Consider the following 22404-nt stretch of genomic DNA (forward strand, 5'->3'; position numbering starts at 1 on the left):
CACATCTGCCATCGAGACGGCTCTGCGCATATGAAAAAAAAAGGGGGGGGCTTCGAGACATGGTAGCAGGAGTTCTTATAATTTATTTTTATGCGTCTTATCTTGTTCATCAGATACAGCAAAACCTCGTTAATATGTACCTGCCAGGAATGCGCATAACTACGCACTAAACAATAGTACGCACTAACCCCCAAGTACTAATTTACATCTCTTGACGTGCGCTATTGCCACCAACCCAAGAAATAAATACAGTGGCACAGCAGATATTGCCTGAAGTACCCCCCACAAAGCTTTTTCTTTTTTCTTTGCCAAGGTGCAGAAATGATTTCGGCAATCTTGCACGACTATCCAATAGAGCGCGGTGGCGATGGCAAGGAGCATTTCAGAACTATTACAGGGTCCGGGATATGCAGTGACTGACATAGTGACAGAACGGACAGTATCGGCTTTCCGCGATACATGTGTATGCGTCTGAAGGAAATAAGATTGCTTTTAAGGGCTCGTTTTTCTTTGTTAAACACAATATTAATGAGAACTAACAGACAATAATGCCAAGGAAAGCATAGGAGATGTTATTTGTAATATTGGGATATAAATGTGAAGAAAGTAAAGTGGACGAAAAGATAACTTGCCGCCGGCAGGGACCAAACCTGCGACCTTCGAATAACGCATCCGATGCTCTACCACTGAGCTACGGCGGCGGTTATCAAGCATACGTATCAAGCATATGGTCATCAAGCATATGGCGGTCATCAAGCATGTGTATGCGTCTGTACTATGATCTGCTACTTAGCAAAAACTGACAGTTTCACTGAAATGCAGCATGGCTGTGAGGAGCCGATCATCTCCTTGCTAGTAGCGTGCAGCGTGTCACCTACTCAGCTCATGCCATTAATGTTGGGCCGCTTGCTTTACCGTATCTGCGCATTTGCCGTGGGAATGTTCTTCGTAATGTGCACACATGCGGCGAGCAGTTTGTTGGGTTAACGCAGCGATGACAAATTTCCTGCAAGCGATGTATTCTCCGCGATGCTCAAGTGGTCGTGGCAGCAGACAAAGCATTTGGGTTGTCTATGCTTGCTGTACCGTACACGTGCGTTTAGCATGATAGCGTCAATGCAGTGAGGTTTCTTTGGGAACACATGAAATTTTTTTTTCATGCACCAATGTCTCTCCATAGTTTTTTTTTTCTTTCCAAAGTGGCGCGCCGGATTTCGCTTGCGCATTCGAGCGCGCACGCGCGGTGAGGCTGGTTTTGGTTTCGTCCTTCGCGCCCACAAAGCTGATGGCTGTCTGGTTTCTAATATCTCAAAGGGTGACCACTTGTGACTCTCTCGTTTATTGCTCCCTGAGGCACGATTACATCTGTTTCCATGCAGCGCTAAGTTACACAAACGATGGTTGCATTTCCTGTTTTGGGGACTTGGAAAAACTAACTCCATCTCGTTGGCAATAAGACGAAGGATTATTATTATAAGTTTTATTCATAAAAAATCGTATAAGTGTTTTTTTTTATTTTGCTTGATGTTGCTTATGAATAAACCATGAGTATGTAACAACAAAAATTATTTTTTTGTCACTTTACTGTCACGCAAAAAAATTTAGACAATTTGTTTCTTAAATAGAATCGTCTGAAGAGTTTAATTCAGGAATAAAAAAATTAACATTTTGGGAGTGCATTTCGCAAAAAATTCGACTCTCAGAGGGTTGAAACATCTGGTTCAAAATAAATGTAATATCTCTGTGGGGATTTCGAGGGGAACATTTGCTTTGTTACACACAGTTTTCTAATAACAAGGTTTCACTGTATAAAAGCCAACCTTCATGCACACACACTCATCTCTAAGCGTCATCAAGCAAATATCTTTAAGATCCCACATTCTTTTTATGGGAAAAATTTCATGATAACATGTGCCTCCTGGCTCTCATGCCTAAATGTCACAGGAGTGGGCTCAAAAGAAGGGTTACAGCTACACAACCTGCAGAGGGTGGAAAGGCCTGTCACAGCTGTTCATAAAAAAAAAAACCCGAAAGTGCGAACACCTGTGTGTTAACCTACATGCCTCCTTCCATCCACATAAGTGCCAAGTGGAGGGTGGACAACATCTGAAGTAGGCTTACCGTCACCAATGTCTGGCAGCTCAGAGCCAGTCATATCCCAGCACTGGATTCGGTGGGTCAGGTTTGGGCCAGTCTCATACACACCTGGGTCAGGGGGTGAAAAAAAACAATGTGTTCATTTAGTTTCCACTGGTATAAGTGACAGCTAATCATCAGCGTATTTAGCATTCTGAACTGAATTTTAAGCATTACACATAATCGAGCTGTCACACAATAAAATAGAGTAGGCTCTCGATAATTCACATTCGAGGGGACCCCAGCATTTTGTCTAAATCATCAGATGTTCTCATGAATATGACTCTGGGCTACATACCAACTTGTGTTGAAATGTTTACTGTTTCTTAGGGCCGCAGTAACGTCAGAGACAGCTGTGGACAAAGCCAGTAACGTTTCCAGACATCAACTATCATACTCGTACTCGTAATTATATAGAGCATGCATCCGTGCGTAATAAGGCACAAAATGTGCTGTGTCCCGTGACATCTGCTAGCCCGTTTTCAAATGTTATACGCTTTTCTGTGTGACACTAGCGTATTGCAGCGAAAGTGACTTAACGTCTTTTCTACCGAAAAAAAAAATATAGGCAAGAAACACAGACGCAGTTTACAATTTCTTATTTCAGATGGTTCCACAACAGCAAAGGAAAGCGACAATAATTGCATTTTCAAAGAGTAAAAATGGGTGTTAACAAACAGGTACATTAGTTACAAAAATGGCTCAAGCACCCACAATACATGCAAATTCTGACTTCCAGTGATTTAATGTATCTGGTTAATTCCCAAGGACCAATAGCATAACTTTTCTTCGCACTGCTTTATAAGAAGTCAGTGAGTGAGCAAAAACTTCATTTAAACACCAAGGTATTTCGGTGGACGGCTTTGTGGTCAGGCAGCCATGAGCCCCTGGGCAGCATCTTCTGCTCTCTTGATAATTCTGGCCAGCAGGTCAGGGTCAGAGCTGCTCAGCACAGCCTCCCACTGCTCAGTTTTAGTATTTACTAGGAGTGTGCGAATATTTGAAATTTCGAATATTTTTCGAATAGTGTTTGTTATTTGATTCGATTTGCACTGGAATTTTACTATTCGAATAATTCGAACTTCCCAGAGACAAATACAGTCAACGTCCACTTGAAAGTGACCCCTCCAGATTTTCAATATGCTTCACCTCATTACACTCTCGTATTGCGGCAAAGCTGCCTTTCAAGCTCAGTTACAGTCGAGCTTAGCCAAGAGACAGTGTCCGATTGGAAGTGGTCCCTAGATTTTTCAATATGCTTCACATCATCACACCTCCGTATTGCGGCAAAGCTGCCTTTCAAGCTCTGCACGGTCGCAAATGTATCAACTCAAGAAAACACTGGTTCCAACATGGAGATGAAAGATGTGGCAGAGGTGGGGGCTCAATTAATGCAGTTTTGGACCTGAAATTTGGGCAGGAAGTCCGAAAAATCAGACACCGAAGCTTTTTACCATCCAAAATTTCAGATGTCCTTGTATACCAACGTCTGCGAGGGAGATTTGGCACTCCGGACTTGAAGGGAGCACACCCTTGTCTGCCACATCAGTTGGGCTTCCACAGAAGTTGAAAGAGGAGGAGAGGCTGAGGAAATGGCATCTTCGCCTATCACGTGTAAAGTGTTGTCGGCAACACTTTGGTTGCACCATATCATGTACATAAATGCAATTCTGCCTCTACATTGCCTCATTCTTGATAAGACAACTATGAAACACCACCCCACCAGTGCTTCATCAACCTAGCGAAAAGAAACACTTTCATGTTGCTATCTCAAAGAATATGCTTAGGAATCCTCTCCAACTTTTTTTTCTGCAATTTTGCTTCGAAGTATTAGAAAAATATCAGAGAAATATTAGAAAAATATTTGATTCAATTCGCACTCACACTTCGATATTCGAATTTGCTTTGCACCCCAAATTTTGCTATTCGCACAGCTCTAGTATTTACCTCCCGATTTTTATGGTCTACTGCTGTGCACGACCACATAATGCTAAATAAATCTGCTTTTTGCTTGCACTGCTTGCATGTATTTGGATATTGGCCTGGGTAGCAGTAACCTGTGCCCTCGTAGTTAGCAGTGCAACGCTGCGCCGGCTAAGCCATTACCGCAGGTGCAATGACTTGATTGAACTGGTGGTATTGTGAGCAACAATACTCACTGAGCCGTGGTCGGAAGCCTCCCTCGTAGAGGAGCGAAAAGTATGCTGCCGAGGGAGGGGGACCCAGCCAGAGGGAATCCAGGGGGGGCACCCGAGCAGAGGGACCCCCCGACAAAATCACCGGCAGTGGTGGAGACCGTGGCCTCGGAGGCACGGGGGCTGTGGGACGCACAGGTGGCGGTGACGATGGTGGCGACACGTGCACCTACACACAAGCATCAAGGTAAAACAAGATGGTCACGCTGTGTAATGGACAAAACAATAGTTATAGATGAGGCAACCTAAAGTTTGCACGCATGACGCCAGCGCCAGATGCTCCCCTGGTGGGTCGCTGAAAACGTCGAAGGTCGTCAGCTCGCCCGTAGAAGTGACTGCACGTTGCTGCGCGCGCGTTTTCAGCGGAGCACGTGCTGCGGGTGATTGCGTTTCCAAGTTGCAAAGAAAGCCACGTCATTCCACAAGTCAGTACGCACCGTTCTTATGCCGCGCAGTGCCCCATCAGCCTTGAGAAGATTAAAAGCAGTGAATTGAACTGTGAAACTGCATATCCAAGGGAAATACACAGGCAAAACAAGCGCCTAGCTGTACGCATATTCAAATCATCATTTATTTCGCGCGCCTTATTTATTTTGCGCGCCAGTGGTCCTTAAGCATAGAGCAATAGAGTTTAGTCGACTCCTCCTATATCAACGCGACCATTCAGTACCTTCAGGGAAGAGCACACTAGAACATCAGCTTATGTGAAAACCCGTTGTGGTACTGCGCATACCGTGAAATATTTAACACAGTGATGGTGATTGCGTATCTGCAATGGTGCTCTCCGATAATCTTACTTGCGGCCTGTGAGTATGTGAGGCAGCAGCGTGACAGAACGGGGTCTGTATTGTACATTCATCACATAAATGCACTAATGGTGATTGTATTTTTTATCATTAATAACTCGATTAGTTTATTCTGAGAAGCCTTTGAAAGTCATTGTATCATTTGTTGTACGCACTTCTCACCAATACAAAGACCATTTCTGATCGTTTTATATGTGTCGTTCATCCACCATATGATGACAAACATTTCTGTACCTTGCAAAATTGGGCGCTCAAGCTACTTAACTTTTCCTTTTTATTTCGAACGTGTAAGGAGGCCATATCGGTGCAACGGATATTGCAGCACTCCGTTCTTTCTCGACATGGACTACTGTGTACAAAGCCATTGTCATTCGTTAAAAAAAATCTCACCCATGTTTCTGAGGCAAAGTAGCACAAAATGTTACCATTCGCTGAAGTGCTGCTAGCCGAAACAGTGTGTGTGTGTGGGTGCGTGCATGCGCGTGTGTACCGGGTACGCATCTTCATTTCCACAAATTTTAGCAATACGGCTTTGATGCTGCTCTGATCGCAGGACTAGGAAAACAGCCCACCTCAAACTTGGGGCAAAATGCGCAAAAACAGAACAGTGAAGCTAGCAAACGCGAGTGCACATTATTTGTTTCGCCCTAGTGCATTGGTAACAACTTGATGAGGGCTAGTTGGTTCATAATTAGAGCAGATAATAAAACAGCACGACGAGATCAAGGACAACAAAGGAACAAAGCGTTGGTCCTACTGTCTTCGCTCCCTTCTTGTCCTTGTTCTCGTCGTGGTGTTTCATCCTCTGCCCTTGCGCTGTTCACCCCAAAAATCATTTACCAAGGAGCCCAGCTTAAGATCAATTTTCGGGGAAACACGCCCGTTTTGGGTGGTTTTCATGCCAAACTCGGGTTGGCATGAATTAGTCCATGCTGGCTGTGTCATTTATAAACGCTTCTTTCGTATGCACGCACGTTTTTAAGCAGGGTGACTAATTTCACATTTTTTTTGCATTTATTTTCATATCGAGGCTGCAGAAGTTCACGTCATAAATGCTCGGCGCAATCATGGTGCCATTTTTTTTTTACCATTCTTAAAAGCATGGCGCACTAATTTATTTTCAACCTTTCATTTTCTCGAACATCTGGGCATTACGGTCACCAAAAGGTTAGCTTTCTCGGCCAGTCTCTTGACAAACGTGCTCTACACCATCTCCACCGACCCCGCGAGACAACGAACTGGACCTGCAGTTAAATACACTCAAACCTCATTATAACAAAGTCGCAGCTGTCACGAAAATAACTTCGTTATATCCGAAAATTCGTTATAAACATTTATTTGTAACACTGTAGCTATTACAAGACTATTCTTCATTTACTTCGTTATATCCGATAATTCGTTATATACGTGTTCGTTGTAACGAGGCTTGAGTGTATAACGCGAGAGCAAGCGCAGCGCAAGGCTAGCACGCTCACATGAGCACCATGAGCGCACTGCTGCTCAGCCCAGCATGAGAGGAAAACGTGTGCACAAGCGCATGGGAGAGAGCACACGTTTCGAGAGCAGTAAACAAGAGGGGGAGAGAGAGAAAGCATGCACGCGCGTGCAGCGAGACAGAACGCACACAGCCGCAATGTAAACAACCCGTCGGCGGAGCACAGTGCGCGACCGCATAACGACATTTCCGAAAAAGGGGGCGCTTTTCAGAAAGGCACAGCAGCACCCCCTGGGCCAGGTTTTTTCGTCTATAGCAGGGGTGGGGCAGCTGAGTTAGGCTTTGGAGCACTTTATGGAACAGGAAAAAAACATTTTGGAGCTAAAAAACTACGTTTTGGAGCAGCTAGCAAAAGGAAAGAGCAAGAAAACTCTTTTCATCATGGAAGAGAATAGAACAGGAACAAGGAATGTTAGGATCATATTTTATGACAGCAGGGCAAACAATGTGCCATGTTACAGTGGTTCAAATGGAAAACATTGCTAATATTTGTGATACTGATGACTCCATATTGACAGTCCCACAGTTGTGCCGTAACAGCAGGGTTCCCAATACATTGGATACTTTTGAAGCTATGCTGGGACCGGCAGAGAAAAGGTGCAACAGGCAGGAAAACGCAGCGCTGTGCAACATAACAGCCGGATTCTACTGCACCACAGAAATTTTACCTCCTGCTTCAACCTTTCTATGATTAAGAATTGACTGTACGTCCATCGTTCCCATAGAGACTGAGCAACTACAACAGGCCCGTAACTAGGGGGGGGTTGAGGGGGTTCTGACCCCCCCCCGAAATTTTTTTGATGCTTTAACTTTTCGGGTGATACTAAAATATTTACACGCCTTCACAGCGACCACCAGCTGCCAAAGTTACACTGCAACTTTCCTGGCATTGCTTCCCTCTTCTTCCTTTCTTCAAACCTACCCTTTTACCAGAACACCTCAGCGCTCCCTCCCCCGCACGCGCACCTGCCCTATTTGTACAGCTTTGCACTTCGCCCTCGCGTTCCTTCGAGTCTTTTTTTTTTTTTTTCGTCTTTCACCCCGTAGCAGCTCCTTTATTGATTCCAGATGCTTTCCTTGTGCATTGCCGCTGGAGAAGTTATCCGTCTGTGTGGACCGCACGTGTCGGCTTTGGGTTCCTACGAAAAGCGCGTCTCCTTCTGTGAAGGTAAACAGTTCGACAGCAACGGCAACACCAACACGACGTGCGCAAATGTGCCAGGGAACGAAACCCCTAAGCGGAAAAAACTCAGCGGCGCATTCCGAGGACGCAGGCTGCAGGGTAAACTTTTCTCAAACTGTAGTCCTCGCCACCGAAACGAATCATCGAAGATGACATCTACTGAAAGACTGGCATATCCGAGCAACTTCGAACAACTTTAACCACACGCAAGGACATCTACCTCTTCTGTGCACAGAAGGTATATGCGCCTCCCTACAAAGCGCACAAAGCGAGGATACAGCCGGCACACAATCCGGCACCAGCGGTCAACTTTCACAGGAGAGAAAAAACGCCGCCAAGCTGGGCTGCGCGCGGGAGTACAGAGGCTGACGTCACAACCTACAAAGTGCATTTTTGGGGGGTCACGGCTATTTAATTAGCGCAGCCCAGAGAGAATTATGCAGGCGCCCAGGGAGCCGTCTGTGAAAAGGTGACTTTTTCACAGGAACGGAGCAACACCTCCTTTCTGGACTGTACCAGGGGAGTGCAAATGTTTCGGCAGTGCATTCTTGGGGGTTCACGTATATTAAGGGGAGTATGCAGTGCCCGTGGAGTCTTCTGTGAAAAGGTCTTTAAGTAGCGTTAACCCAGTTTGCTGCAGCTGGAGTACAATAATGGGCCTGCATGCACACCAGCTGTAGCGGCGTTCAGAAAACACATGCGCCACGCGGGAGCCGGCGCGTTCATCACACTTCTACATTCTAGCCACTGCAAAGTGGATAAGAGAGGAAGAAAACATCGCCCGCCGTTCACGCCAGGCAGTCGAAGCAGTCGCAAACGTCTTTTGGAGCCACTGGCCACTTCTGTGTGCGTGCACAGGATTGCGGCAGCAAAATGAAAAGACACTCTGCAACAACGAAGCAAAGGAGTCTTGCGTCTTACTTCAAGAAAGTTCGAACCGATGAAGCGGACGGAGAAGAACCGCCTCCTTCGAAGGATAAAACTTCGCCCTCCTCAGCACTGGTGGAAAGCCAAGCGCGTCCGAACTTCTGTAGCGACTCAGGAGAATGCACCGGTTTATATGAATCACCTGAGAACGAACACAAGCAGGACACCCATGCGCCGCCGGGAATGATGGTGGCCGCAGTGCAACTCCAAGTGACCTTTGTTCTACGTTCAACGCTGGGCAAAGTGACGCCTTTACCACTGGGCAATGCCCAAGGAAGGTGAGTGGCATGGCACCTACACATTCTGGTTCGCCTCCCCTCACACGTCTCTGATCTCTTTACTGTCTCTGCTTACGTACGGAACGACCTAACCTGCTGCCATTCCCGTCGCCGACTTTGCGCTGGCGACGCTAGAGTGGCAGCTTGTAACACATACATACCGTTTTTGTACCGCGGTTACATTGTGTTACTTCATCAGGAGCCGTTGGTCGCGGTGTCCCCAGCTTTGGTGGTGCTATTGTCCAAACTTATTTCTTGCTTTAACCAGAATTTGAGGTTGACATACCAATTTCTTTATTTGGGTACAAATAATTGAAAAGTACCATCGAATTATTACAAGTAAGCGATGTACTTGATTTATTCACAAAAATAAGCCAGTATAAATCTTAAAAAATGGCAGCCGTTCTACACGCGAACCCCCCCCGAAAAAAATTCCTGGGTACGGCCCTGAACTACAATGCCAGATTTCTTTCTTGTAATGTTAGTATCAAACTATGTCTGAAAATGTGAAACTGCCAGGAGCCACCAACCTCTGGAAGAGACGGATCCTCTTCTGGCACAATCGGAGGGGGCGAGGCTGGCCAGAAGCGGTTCCGCCTTAACATCCTGCTCCGTCTCCTGGACGACAATGATGCAGACGAAAGTGATCCACTGCCAACTGCGTCTACTTCCATGTGTCCAAAGTCAAGGTTTTCTTCGTCTGAGGAGTCAAGCGAGTCCGACGACAAAGATGGCGAAGCCAGTGCACTGCCACTGCTGCCACCCACCATCGGGGCGGCATGGACGCGCCTGTGTTGGGGGTGGTGGTGATGCCGCCTCAGCCTCGGGCACTCCATCGGTCGGTGAGACGGTGGAGGTGTAGAAGCAAGGCCCCCTGGTCTGCTTGACGTTGATGCAGCGCTGGCAGCTGCAGACGGCAAGCCAGAATCCCCACCAGTGGTAGAGTGCGTGTGACCACGGTGGTAGCTGTGGCCGCCATAGGCCATGGACGAAGATGAGGTCGGAGGCGGGGACAAGGGGGGAGGGCTCGCTGAGGCATTGGGGCCCGACGATGTGGACGTGGCATTGAGGTGGAGCTGGGCGAGCCGGTAGTCAGCAGCCAGTATCCGCTGCATTTGGCGTGTCAGCTGCAGGCTCATCTCTGCAGTGGCAGCAAAGAGCAAATGGATGAACAATGCAGGAAAACTGGGCAGGCATACGTATTGAGTTACTGCCACACGTCAAAAAACAGACAAACAGGACAGTGGCTGGAGCTAACCATACAAAGCACGATATAATGAAGTCCGTAAAATCAGCTGTTTACACTTGAACCTCAGGATATAAGGAAATACAGTACTCATTAAACAGAACCTGAAGGGACCAAGAAAATATGTTCCATTTAGCACGAGTTCCGTTTATTGAGCGATGAAAAGGGTTGCAGTAGTCAGGTACGAAACCAATCATGTTAGAGACAGTTGCTCCGTTTAAGCAGCGATTCTGTACAATCTGTACAAGGGATTTCTGTTTATTGAGAGTCCACTGTAATGTGTATAATGAAGTTAATGTCCGCTTGAAACCCTCATAGAGATACATGCATATGAAACCTCATTTTAACAAAGTAAAATTTACTGTAAATGTATATACCAACTAAAATCATCTCTAAAGCTAAAAATATCATGTTGCATTTGCGCTCACTGTGTCTCTTCCTGCAGTGCTCGGCAAAGCAATTCAATACTCCTGCATCCCGATAAAACTACTGCATGCAGCCGCATGCGAGCAGTGCACACACCACACTACTATTTACTCACACTACTGCCTTCCTCTTTCCTATCCCAGCCAGAGCCCCCCCCCTCCGCCTCCTTCTCTCTCTTTCTACAGTTGTCCACACAGGCCAGAGCAGCTAGGTATCTCCGCCAGAGTGTGGCCTCCAAGATCACAGTAGCGAGATGCAGTCAAAGCATGGCTTCCAAAATTATGTAGTAATGTCAGAGTTCACACCTAACGGTGCATCAAAACACCCAACAGTCGGGTGAGCAGTTGCCTGTGTGCGAGGATGAGAAAAATGACTATACTTGGGTACAAGTCAAGAAAAAAGCAGCTTTTTGGCCTTCAAAGGACCCCCCTCTAGCCACCCTGTGTGTGTCTATTTCTTTTCGTTTATCCTTTCATCGAGTCCCTGGCAGCGCGAATAAGCCATGATGCAGTTTTCTCATTAAGGCTGCCAACAAATGCTACTGAATGCTGATGCAGCCAGGCGTAGCCTCCAAGATTGCATTCGCTTTGGAGCAACCATAAGGTCCGTAAGCCAGCCAAGCCAACTCGGTGCAGCGAGAATCATTGGCGTACACCCTGCATCGTTGCGGGCTGGATAAGTGTCGAAAACGACGCGCTGTGTTGTGCCCCGCCTGCTGCTTGTTCCCGATGGACATTTTTTCACTCTCATCTCTGTCCGAAAGTGTTGCCATTTCCCCACTTCAACGACAACGTGGATGAGACAAGTGCAATACAGAAGTGAAAGATCTACCACATATAGTAGAATCTCGGTGAAACGAATCTGAAGGGGAGCAAAAATATTTGTATCACCTGAAATTTCGTATCACCAAAAAATGAGAAAAATCCACTTTCAAACTACGATATATGCACAAAACATTTATTTCACTCGAAAGAACTCGCATCTGTCTTTCAGGGACACACGTGAACGGACCAATAAGAGAGGGCCAGCTGGCTGCCTCAAACGTGCACGTGAGAGCTTCACTTGAGGCCAACTGAAAGCAAAGTGCCGAAGTCCGCTCCACCATAAGCAAACGACAGGAACACTAAAACACTTTATGCCTTTTTATGGCTTTATTGCCTTTAATTTACTACTGCGTTAGCTGCATACTTTCGGAGTGTGTGGTCGCTATTGATGATCGCGTTGCTAGTGACCACAGTTTCGTGCACAGCAGTTGCAGCAAATGGCAGTTCTGTTTTCAACCCATGTACGCTGGCCGCACACGTGCCTTCATAATTACGTCGTTACTATCTACGATCACATCTGCCACGGTTTTGTCCGCACTGGTTGCCAAAAGCAGCATTGCTTTGACTCTGCGAGCGTTGGATGCACGTGCACTGTCAGAGTTTCATCACTTTCATCGTCGCCATACATGATCGTGTCGATGATAACCACAGTTTCGTGTGCAGCAGTTGTTGTCAACAGTAGTTTCATTTTCAATATGCGTGTGCGGGCCTTCAGAACTAAGTCGTTGCTATCTATGATCACTTATGCGGCGGCTTTGTCCGCCGCGGTAGCGGCAAGTAGCTTCGCTTGACTCTGTGAACATTGGATGCACCGTGTATTTTCGGAGTTTCGTCATCACCATAGATGATCGCGGCAATAGCGATCGCGGTTCCGTCTGCAGCGGTTGTGGGAAACGATAACCACAGTTCTGATTGCGTGTGCGCTGGACGCGCGCGTACTTCCGATGCATCTGGAGCACACTGCTCTCTGCTGTCACTTGACGATTTCGGTACCCAAGTTCGTATCACCCGTCACAACGCGGAAAAGTTTTAGGATCATCTGAATTCTGGCCCACTGGACACAATGGAATTCAGCCGGGGAATTTTACGAATCCATATCAGTCCCAATTTCATATCAACCGAGTTTGTATCACCGAGCTACTACTGTAATCAGGCTAAGCTCAAGACACAAATGACAATGCTCAGTGGCTTGGCTTGGCCTGTGGTTTGGCCGCCATAGACAGTCAATGGATGCTAGACTGAACACTAGCTAAATGCAGACACAAGGAACCATAGAGTTTCATACTACAATACTTAGAGGGAAATCTGGCGCTAGTGTCTATGTGGGCTCCTTGAGCGGTGCTTCAACCACCATGGGAATGATGGGTATGGATGGATTAAGTTCTTGAAATTCGCGACGCTTGTTTGCCAAGTGTAAAATAAAGCGATATGAAGTTATTTACAATTAAAACTCACTTGATTCTTTTGTACGTAAAACTTGTTGCAAAAAGTTTGCGTAACCGTGAGATGGAAGTAGAACCTGGGCAAGTTCAACCACCAGGGTATGCATTGCTCTGCAATTGTGTTCTAGATCTGGCATCACGATATAATGAATTATTTTTTTACAACACTTAAAACAAACAGGCTCGTTTTTCCCTCGAAAGTACAGATTATCTATTTACGGAAATAACAGTACTGTATTGAGTGAGAAACACTAAACGCATCATCTGCTGCGAAGCCAGGTGTGTCTGTCCAAGTGGTCTGCCCCCAAAGCATCTCCCGTTTTGTTGTGAAGTCAAGTCAGAGGAGCGTATTGTTGCATCTACTTAGCTTCGCCGTCGTTTTGCAGCCGATCTGAACGACTTTTGGCAAGACGCGATTATCAAAAAAAATGCAATTTCCTGCACTGGCATGGGACGCTACATCTATGCGGAGCACTGAGTACATGATGCTTTGCTAAAACTATTGAATACAACCTGTAAAGCTGCAATATCGCAGCAAGCCAAGAGATCTAGCGGTCTTCAGCCTGTTTGAACAACAAAGGCACTGGTTGAGTGCTTCACAATGCACCCCACTACCCATGCCTCGCGAAGAACGAAACTGAAACTGCAGAAAAAGATCCGTATACAGTTCGCTAGCTAATGCAATCCAGTCCGAAGCCTGTACTTCCCATCATTCCCATGGTTGTTGAATGATCGCAGCGCCAGTTTCCTCTCTAGGTTGTTGTATGAAACTCTATGCCAGGAACCAATACGCACAGCCAGCAAAAGCATAGCCTTCGAAATTGGAAACTGTAGCTTAGAGGAGGCCATTGCTGCCATGTGGATTTTGACACCAGCTATCCATTCACAGTCACCGCACCTTTTCTGTGCTGGCAACCTTGCAGAACGTAAACACTGCTCAGTCAGCTTGTCATGGCGTTTGATGTCACACCTGATTGGGCTGAAAAATCAAATGGCGTGCTGTATGGCGTGTTTACCCTTTGAGGGTTTACGCCGTAGATGTACGGTCACCTAAGAGGCACCAAAGGGTTTACACTGTACATGTACGTCATTGCCTGTATAAAACGCGCACTTTTTTTTTATCATTTCCCTTGCTTGGCATGTGCTGCCACACTTCGGGAACACGTGGAATGTTTTTCATGCAACGATGTCTCTCAGTTTTCTTTTTTTCTTTCTTTCTAAAGCAGCGCGTGGCTTTCACTTACGCATCTGAGCGCGCGCACAAAGTGCAGCTTGGTTTTGGTTTCGTCCTTCGGGTGGCTATCGCTTCTTGCGCCCGCAAAGCTGATGGCTGTCTGGTTTCTAATCTCTAAAAGGGTGACTGCCTGTTACTCTTTCGTTTATTGCTCCCTGGGGCGCGATTACATCTGCTTCTGTGTGACGCTAAATTACACAAACGATGGCTGCGTTTCCTGCTCTGGGGCCTCGGAAAAACTAACTCCGTCTTGTTGGCGAAAAGAAGAAGGATTATTACAGCCTTTTCACTTGTTTTGCTTTCCGGACGGGTGCACAACTATACAATTTTCTTCCGTGCGCTCACTCATGTAGTTCGCTTACGCTATGCGTGCAATTCCAGGCTCAAAAATTTTGCTGTGCAATAAACACAATCTCGAACATTTTGGTGCATTTTATAACATAAAAATACGTCTAGAAAGTCTAAATTACGTGTTGGCACCACCAGAAACCGCCGCTGTTTGAGTGAGCATGAGGGCTGCCATTGCTTCATAGCGGCGGCGATCAGACTACCCTGCTTTCGCAACTGGCTTGAGTTGCTTCTTAGCCGCAGACAATCCGAAGCCAAAGCTCAGTTGGCCACGCTGGGGTGCAATCGCTGAACAATTCCTTTTTCGATGCCTTTCCAATGCTTTTCGTGCTTTTCGCGCTTGGCCAGTGCGACTGGTGGTCGGAACAACAATTTGTTCGCGTTATCAAAGGGATCAGCCCTGGGATGCAATCGCGGAACGATGCCTTTTCCAATGTCAATGCTTTTCGTGCTTGGCCAGTGTCACCGGTGGTCGGAGCAACAATTCGTCCGCATTATCAATGGGATCAACCAGCCGCGAATGGTGGATGATACGAATAGCATAGAATAAGGCATAAGCCATCGCTCCGCAATACCACGCCTGCATCTCGGCTTTGTCGGCGAATAACTAGTGTTAGCGTATTAGTGCAACTGTGCAGTTCGTGTTGCGCGCCTGTGCTTCTGTTTGGTTCGTTTGAGGAAGCCGTTCTTTCAGCGTGCTTTTCAACCTGGCGTTGCTATGCATATATGAGAATCGCGTCATGACGCTGCTGGCGACACAAAGGAAGCAGCCAACACTTATTGAATTTTTGGAAATACAAGTTTCTCTCTTCTACTAGTTCAGGTCAGTTATATTTTTGTCGATTTCACTAAAATGAAATGCTCGCATCAACAAAATTTTTTCCGAGCACCATCAATTTCATTGTAGTGGGGTTTGACTGTATTCCCCAAGTGCCGAATCAGAATCTGATTCATTGGATGTCAGTTCGTCAGACGAGGATTTACTTACGAGTTCAGACTCGAATGATGATGAAGGAGCGATATCTCGACTATCACAAGCTGAAAAGTTTTAGTGTTAGAGCAAGAACATTTTTTACCGAAAAAGTACTCTGGTGTGCTTATTTTTGCATGTCTGTGAGTTATGTTTAATACAACGCATAATTTTTATTTATAAAAAATCGTATACGTGTTTTTATTTTAGGATTTTGCTTGACGTCTTCACGAATAAAGCAGGTGCATGTAACAACATGATTTTTTTGTCACTTTACGGTCACGCAAAAAATTTTTAGACAATTTGTTTCTGAAATAGAATCGTCTGAAGAATTTAATTCAGCAATAAATAAAATACACATTTATGGAGTACATTTCACGAAAAAATTCGACCCTCAAAGGGTTAACTGTCAGTCGTGGTTATACAGTACATTAGTAAAATGAGTGGGGGGACCACAAAGGTGTACAAACAGAAGAGCTTGTTCGAATTTCTAGCATCCAAATAATTGATCAGTGACTCTACATCACATTTATGTCATGTAGACAAACTCTGACAAAACATTTATACGCCAACTGAATATTTGCTATAGGCAGTTCTGTTACAAGTGAAATTTGTTGCAGGAGTTTTTAGTAGGGGCGTGTGAATATTCATAATTTTAAATATTTTCGAATAGTGTTTCCTACTCAATTCGATTCGCACCAGAATTTTACTAGTCGAAGTATCCGAACTCCCGGAAAATAAATATAACGGTTTATTATAACGGAAAATAAATATAATGTTGATAAATCGGCTTGCGGCGTGCTTGGTCTTGCGTTTGGGGAACCAACATGTGAAACTGCTAGACGCTTCCACCGGTGCTCGGAGTGGTTGCTGCGCGACAAGCACGGCCGAGGGTTCCGCTGCCGATGCGTAAAATGCCCATCCATGGTTTCGAGGAGCTAGAGGACGATGTGATTCATTGCGTGTGATGAAGCACATTGTGCCTTCATCGCTTTCGCATGTCCACTAGCACGTTGTTCTTGACCGCAAAGTTCGGATTCATCTCGTACATCGGCGCCGTGAGCAGAAGTTAGGCCTAGGCATCACTCCAAGCAGCAAGCTCGGTCGCAGTTTGCATAGCCCCAGTGCTCAATGTTTCAAATTATGTGATGCTCGATCATGAGTACAAAGAGTCGTCCTGCGATTGCCTTCATCACGAGGTCCGAAATGCTGATAAGCAGAACTTCTAACCGCAGGTCCCATGAGTCAACACTAAATACAGTCAGTCTGAGACGAGCGCAGCGCACTATCGTAATCTGATGGTCGAGGTTCCGCTTGCAACTGCCAAACTAAAGCGTAATTATACTCTTAAGTGATCGCCGACCCGTGAACACAGAACGAGTGCAAACGTGTCACTAAGTAGCGCGATTGTTGACAGCCGTGACCTCGTGACGCACAGGCAGCAGACACCGCTCTCCCAGAGTAATGATCGGAACGACGACGAGGCGTGCTGGAGCAACATGGCGGACGCAGCCAATGGGAAGCTTCAAAACGAACTTTAAACATTTGCTCATTGTACCCTTGTTTCTGAATGGAGGACCTAGCTGAAGCGGGAAATTTGAAGATGAAGGAATGCTCTTTTTGGTGAGCCCAAAATGGTGGCGCCTGGTAGCGCCGTTGCGAAGCTATATTTTGTTATAATGTCGCCGCTCACCGACATGGTTTTGACGCGAAATATTGCCCTGACAAGCAATTTAGAATAGGCTTAGTGATCCTCCACAACTTTTTTTCTGTAATTTCACTTCGAAGTATTCGAAAAATATTTGAGAACTATTAAAAAATTATTCGATTCGATTCGCACTCAAACTTTATTATTCGAATTCACTCCGCACCCAAAATTTTGCTATTCGCACAGCTCTAGTTTTTAGGTGTGCCAGTTTAAGTAAGAACAATGGTCTCCAACATCAGAAAGTATGTTGGATGTGGAGACGTGTGGAAGTGTTGTAGTATGGCTGGACTGCATCACATATTGCAGATTGGTGACCGAAGCTGTGTGAGTGCTAGCTCACCGACAAGCCAGAGACAGTACGCCAGGTCCCAGTGCTGGCTGGGGGAGGCGTCATCCTCGATACCACCTCCCCTGCGACGCTCGGCAGCTATGGATGCCCGCAGCTGGTGGTCAGCCACCTCCGCCTCCCATGCCGAGCCCATGCCCGGCTGGCCAGACCAGGGACCAGCCGCAGCAGCCGCTAAAACAAAGACACGCGGGCAAGTCTTAACAAGTGACTCTCAACAGAGCTGTCACACTTTCAATTCTTGTATAGCCACTAGCAGACTTAAGGGGGGACACTGAGCCTGAAAACTTTTTTTACAATTCTTTACCAATTTAAATCAAACTCACTGAGTTTATGTATATTTGTGTGCTGATTTTAAATATGCAATTTGTTTCCTAGTACAATGTGTAGTTTTTGAATTCCATGTGCCATTTTGGGAGCCCCAGTTTGCCTAAACTGAGAGAGTTACAAAGTAATTAGGCACATTAGAATCACATGGAATGAGTACAGAGTGCAAGAAAACAAGAATGGACGTTCTAAGCCCATTTGAACAAAAGTTGTGGCATGTTGAATATTTGTGGCTGAAATCCCAGCTTGGAGTAGACTAATTTGGAATGTTCACCGTGCCATAACTTTTGTTCAAATGGGTTTAGAACATCCATTCTTGTTTTCTTGCACTCTGTACTCATTGCAGGTCATTCTGATGTGCTTAATTACTTTGTAACTCTCTCAGTTTAGGCAAACTGGGGCTCCCAAGAAGCATATGAAATGTTTGATATTTTAAAAACTACATGTTATACTAGAAAAATAATTGCATATTTGAAATCTGCACACAAATATGCATAAACTCCGCAAGTTTCATCTCAATCGACAAAGAATTAAAAAAAAAATTTCAGGACCCATGTCCCCCCTTAAGGGAGCCAGGAAATGTCTTTTTTAAATTACGTAAGCAGTTAGCTAATACTAGTATAAATAGAGAAGACTCTCAGTGAACAGAAATATCTCGTATGAAATCGCTGCCTCTAACATGATTGGTTGCATACTTGAATTCTGTACCCCTGTTCATCCCTTAGTAAAGGAAATTTTCCTCGTCCCTTTATTTTCTGTTTAAAGAGAGTCTACTATTTTGCACCACAAGAAAAACTGAAGCACCCCTTATCAAGTGAAGGTTGCTGTCCTCCAAGGCCATGTGTTTTCTTATCAACATTTTCACTGTGCGGTCAGGGCTAAACTCTGCCTTCCACAACATTCCCCCAGAGTGTTGCACATCACAAAAGCCACGCCATGTTTGTCTGGTTGGTCTCTGCACCATCAGGTACCACAACAAAACTAGCCACTTGAATGTCCTCCTCTGGTAGAAACACTGACAAACCAATCACACAGGCTGCACGAATCATGTCCCAAAACAGGGGTGGCTGTTGACGTGTGGATGCACACTGCGATCTCTAGCAACGTGCATGTTTAAAACCTGGTTATGAAGTAGGCGCTTCACGCAGAGCACTTAAATCGATCTGTTAACAAAAATGAAGGGCTCATGCTACAGGTCAATGAGTTGTAAAAAAATGCGGGAAGTTTGCACTAAGTTGTGCAAAGCTTGGCACAGCAAAGCTGAATGATCCTCAGGTTGTCGTGCTGCGGCACGGGTATCACAGTGCCAGAGGCGATTGGATCGAGCGTGCTTGACTGAAGAAGCGGCAACCAAGACACGGCAACGGGTGGATCCGGACTATGCGCAAAGCTTGCCACTCTGAATGTGCTGTAATCGCTGTCCCTGAGCCACAGTGTAAGAAACTGTGGCGGTTGCTATGGCAACAGGGGTTTCTTGTTAACGGACATCTTAATGCCAGCTTTAACAGGTCAAAACCGCTCCGGGGACCCTTAATCTGAACAGTGGAAAAGGTATCAATGCCTGAGCATAACAAACATCGTTATGAGTTAAGGGCACGAGGAAAGTGTGCATGATTTATGTCTAGGGTGTCCACAAGGAAACGGCAGCTGCAGGAGCTCACACTCCAGCGCTGCTGTGGCGAAAGTAGCTCAAGCATGCGGGAGCTACAGCTATGGCACCCCTTGTTCCAGGGCTTTGCCATTGTCTAGCAGCTAATCAAGTATTTTGGAAAGGGTTGACACATGCAGTAAGCAATTACTAGTGTCCTTATGCATGAACATATGACTAGGCTCTTACTGCTGTGCGGGAGCTGTTACACAAAACGAATGTAAAGCCTGTACGTACAGATCGAGCGGCTGTGCATTTGCCACAGGACTTTCACGACGAGAACCCTTACCTTCATCAGAAGTGCCTCGCTGGCAAGCTTTAAAGGGATACTGACACGAAAATTTTCAGTTCTCGTTTTTTTGCGTCAAATGAAAGGCCAAGCCCTCAAGAGCCCAGAAAGGTAGTGCTAAGCGCGAGTGCACCCTGAAAAAGTAAATACAGTATGTTTTTAAAAGCTAGTTTTGGTTCCTACTGTACCCTGACGTCACAACAAGGTATACAGTGCGAGCACGTGACGAGAACGTCACGTACTCGCACAATATATAGTGACGCTTCCACGGCCGCTCAGCACCGTGGCTCCGTTGGTGATGCACAAGCGGCCATTTTGAATGTTTTTGTGATGCACAAGCGGTCATCTTGGAAGTTTTGCTACCTGACGTCATCACAACTGGCCACACTGCTGCGTGGAGTCACCAGAATTAGTACTGCAGCCTTACGTCAAGCTAGTGTCGATGTCGATAGGTGCACCATGGTCTGAGACTTTAATATCAAAACAAAATAACTTATCAGCGTTTGCAGAGCTTAACACTTGCTCAGAGACATCTCTACATACAGGAGATTTGCATGGCAGAGTAAACGTGTGTTCGAAAAAAGGTGTCAGTACCTCTTTAAGCACGAAGACAGTGCCACTGGACAGCAACACTGCCACCCCCGTGTATGTACTACTGTGCCACCAGCTAGTTCCATCAGCTAGCCTAGGCAGCCAGCGCTCTCTTGAATAGCAGTCAGCCAAAACAATATAATCTTTTTTTCGTATGAAGATGGCACTGGTCATTTCGCTGGCGCTCAACATCACACTAATTTGCGGCCTGATACCGTGCTGTACAGAGATAATGTATTTACAGAAAGGCAGAGAGGTCGGCCTGAGCTATAGTCGAACCCACTTATAACGATACCGGTTTTAACTAGGGGCGTGCGAATATTCGAGTTTCGAATTCGAATCGAATAATACCTAATCGAATAATTTGATTCGACTTTCGAATAGCTAGTATTCGAAGTTTCGAATAATTCGACATGACGAATATCTAAAATGCGACAAAGGCCAACGGCGCAACTTGGTTAGGGTGGGGTGGCTAAAACTAACGCTAATGTCGTTACAGTAGGCCTTTCATTAAAACGTTCACCGATATGCTGGTTCAAAGCGAGCGCATGTTTATTTTAAAGGAGAATATGTCATTTACGCACGTGAAAAAACCCACGAGAAAGCTTTCAAGCTCTTCACAACTTCGCTTCCGAAACGAAGGCACGGACTTTTTGCGCACTTCGGTCACGTATGCCGCAAACGCCGCAAAACGTCCCAACTTTGACCTGCGAAACCCTCTGCAATTGGCTTGACATGTGAAAATTTGTTCACGCTGTGCAGTCGCCACTGCCGGACCGCACCACCAGTGATGCTACCGAGGACATCTGATTTGGAGCAATTTTTGGAGCAGCGAAATTTCCGTTTTGGAGCACTTTGGAGCAGCAAAATTTTCATCTTGGAGCACTTTGGAGCAGATAATTTTGCATCTGGGAGCACTCTGGAGCAGCGAATTTTACATCCTGGAGTGCACTAAAGAAGCATATTGCAATAACATTCGAGCACCGGAATATTACTATGGGGCTCTTATGAAGGCTAGAAATATTTCGATTCATTGCAAATCTCATGGAAAAATCATCACAGGAGAACTCATACTTCACTCGCTAATGAAAAAATAAGGGCTCATGCAGTTGAGTGTTCTGAATTAACCTCTTCGGCGATTATTTTCGACACTAGCAAATAAACAGAATACCAGATCAATAAAATTGCACTTTATGAAATAACACTCTAAATACATCTATGTGGTTATCAGCAGACATTGTAAACAAACGCCGTGATGTACAGCAGTGCATCAATGCCAAAGAGCCACACTGTCCCTAATGCATTCCCCTAAGAAAACTCCAAGGCGAAAGCCAGGTTACTTTTCTTCTCGATCGACGGGTTGATTCTCCCCCTCCCTCTCTACAAGCTTTCTGCACCTCACCTGATTTTACGCTAGCTCCATGATCGGCGCACCAATTACGGAAGCAGTGTAAAGCGACGATGTCGTGATGGCGTCATCACGTGACATCACGATATACGTCGCCATGATGACGTCACAAGTTTCGACGATCTATGACGTGATGATGACGCCAACACATGATGATTACTTTTGCATCAATCGATTGACGCCGCCGACGGTCAATTTTCGTGTTTGATAAAGCATCTGAGGCTTTCGCATTATTATTGCGTATTGAACGTTAACAACCTGGCCTTACATACCAAACTGTCCTCCACCATGTCACCTCCTTGCCATGCGCGAAACAGCTTCGCTTATCATCCACTTCACAGAGTGAAATGGCTCCTCAACTTTTTTAAAATGTTTATTGTGATAACAATTATATGGACGCTCTCCACGGATTTTTGCCGTCGCCATTGCCGTAATTTTCTGTATAAAGACCAAATTATTAACATCGCCACGCGCATTCTAGCCGCGGGTAAAAGCTCGCGAGCGCTGGCGACGAACGCGGCTGAAGCGGAGATTAAGCTAGCCGGCCGTCTGTCTCCGTCGCAGGGACAGCGCATGA

General features: G+C 45.8%; 1 protein-coding gene across 2 annotated transcripts in view; it reads right to left on the reverse strand.

Annotated features, from left to right (window-relative positions):
* The window catches only part of LOC119386777 (activating molecule in BECN1-regulated autophagy protein 1A-like), a 125500-nt gene that overhangs the window by 27952 nt on the left and 75144 nt on the right, over positions 1-22404 (reverse strand). For both annotated transcript variants that reach the window (XM_049413237.1, XM_037654053.2), the window contains exons 10-13: positions 17559-17738; positions 9551-10161; positions 4296-4500; positions 2122-2205 (exon numbers count right to left, since the gene is read on the reverse strand). In XM_049413237.1, coding sequence (XP_049269194.1) covers positions 2122-2205; positions 4296-4500; positions 9551-10161; positions 17559-17738 — 1080 coding nt within the window. The remainder of the gene's footprint in view (positions 1-2121; positions 2206-4295; positions 4501-9550; positions 10162-17558; positions 17739-22404) is intronic.

Source organism: Rhipicephalus sanguineus, chromosome 3 (genome assembly GCF_013339695.2).
Source record: "Rhipicephalus sanguineus isolate Rsan-2018 chromosome 3, BIME_Rsan_1.4, whole genome shotgun sequence".
NCBI classification, from domain to species: Eukaryota; Metazoa; Arthropoda; class Arachnida; order Ixodida; family Ixodidae; genus Rhipicephalus; species Rhipicephalus sanguineus.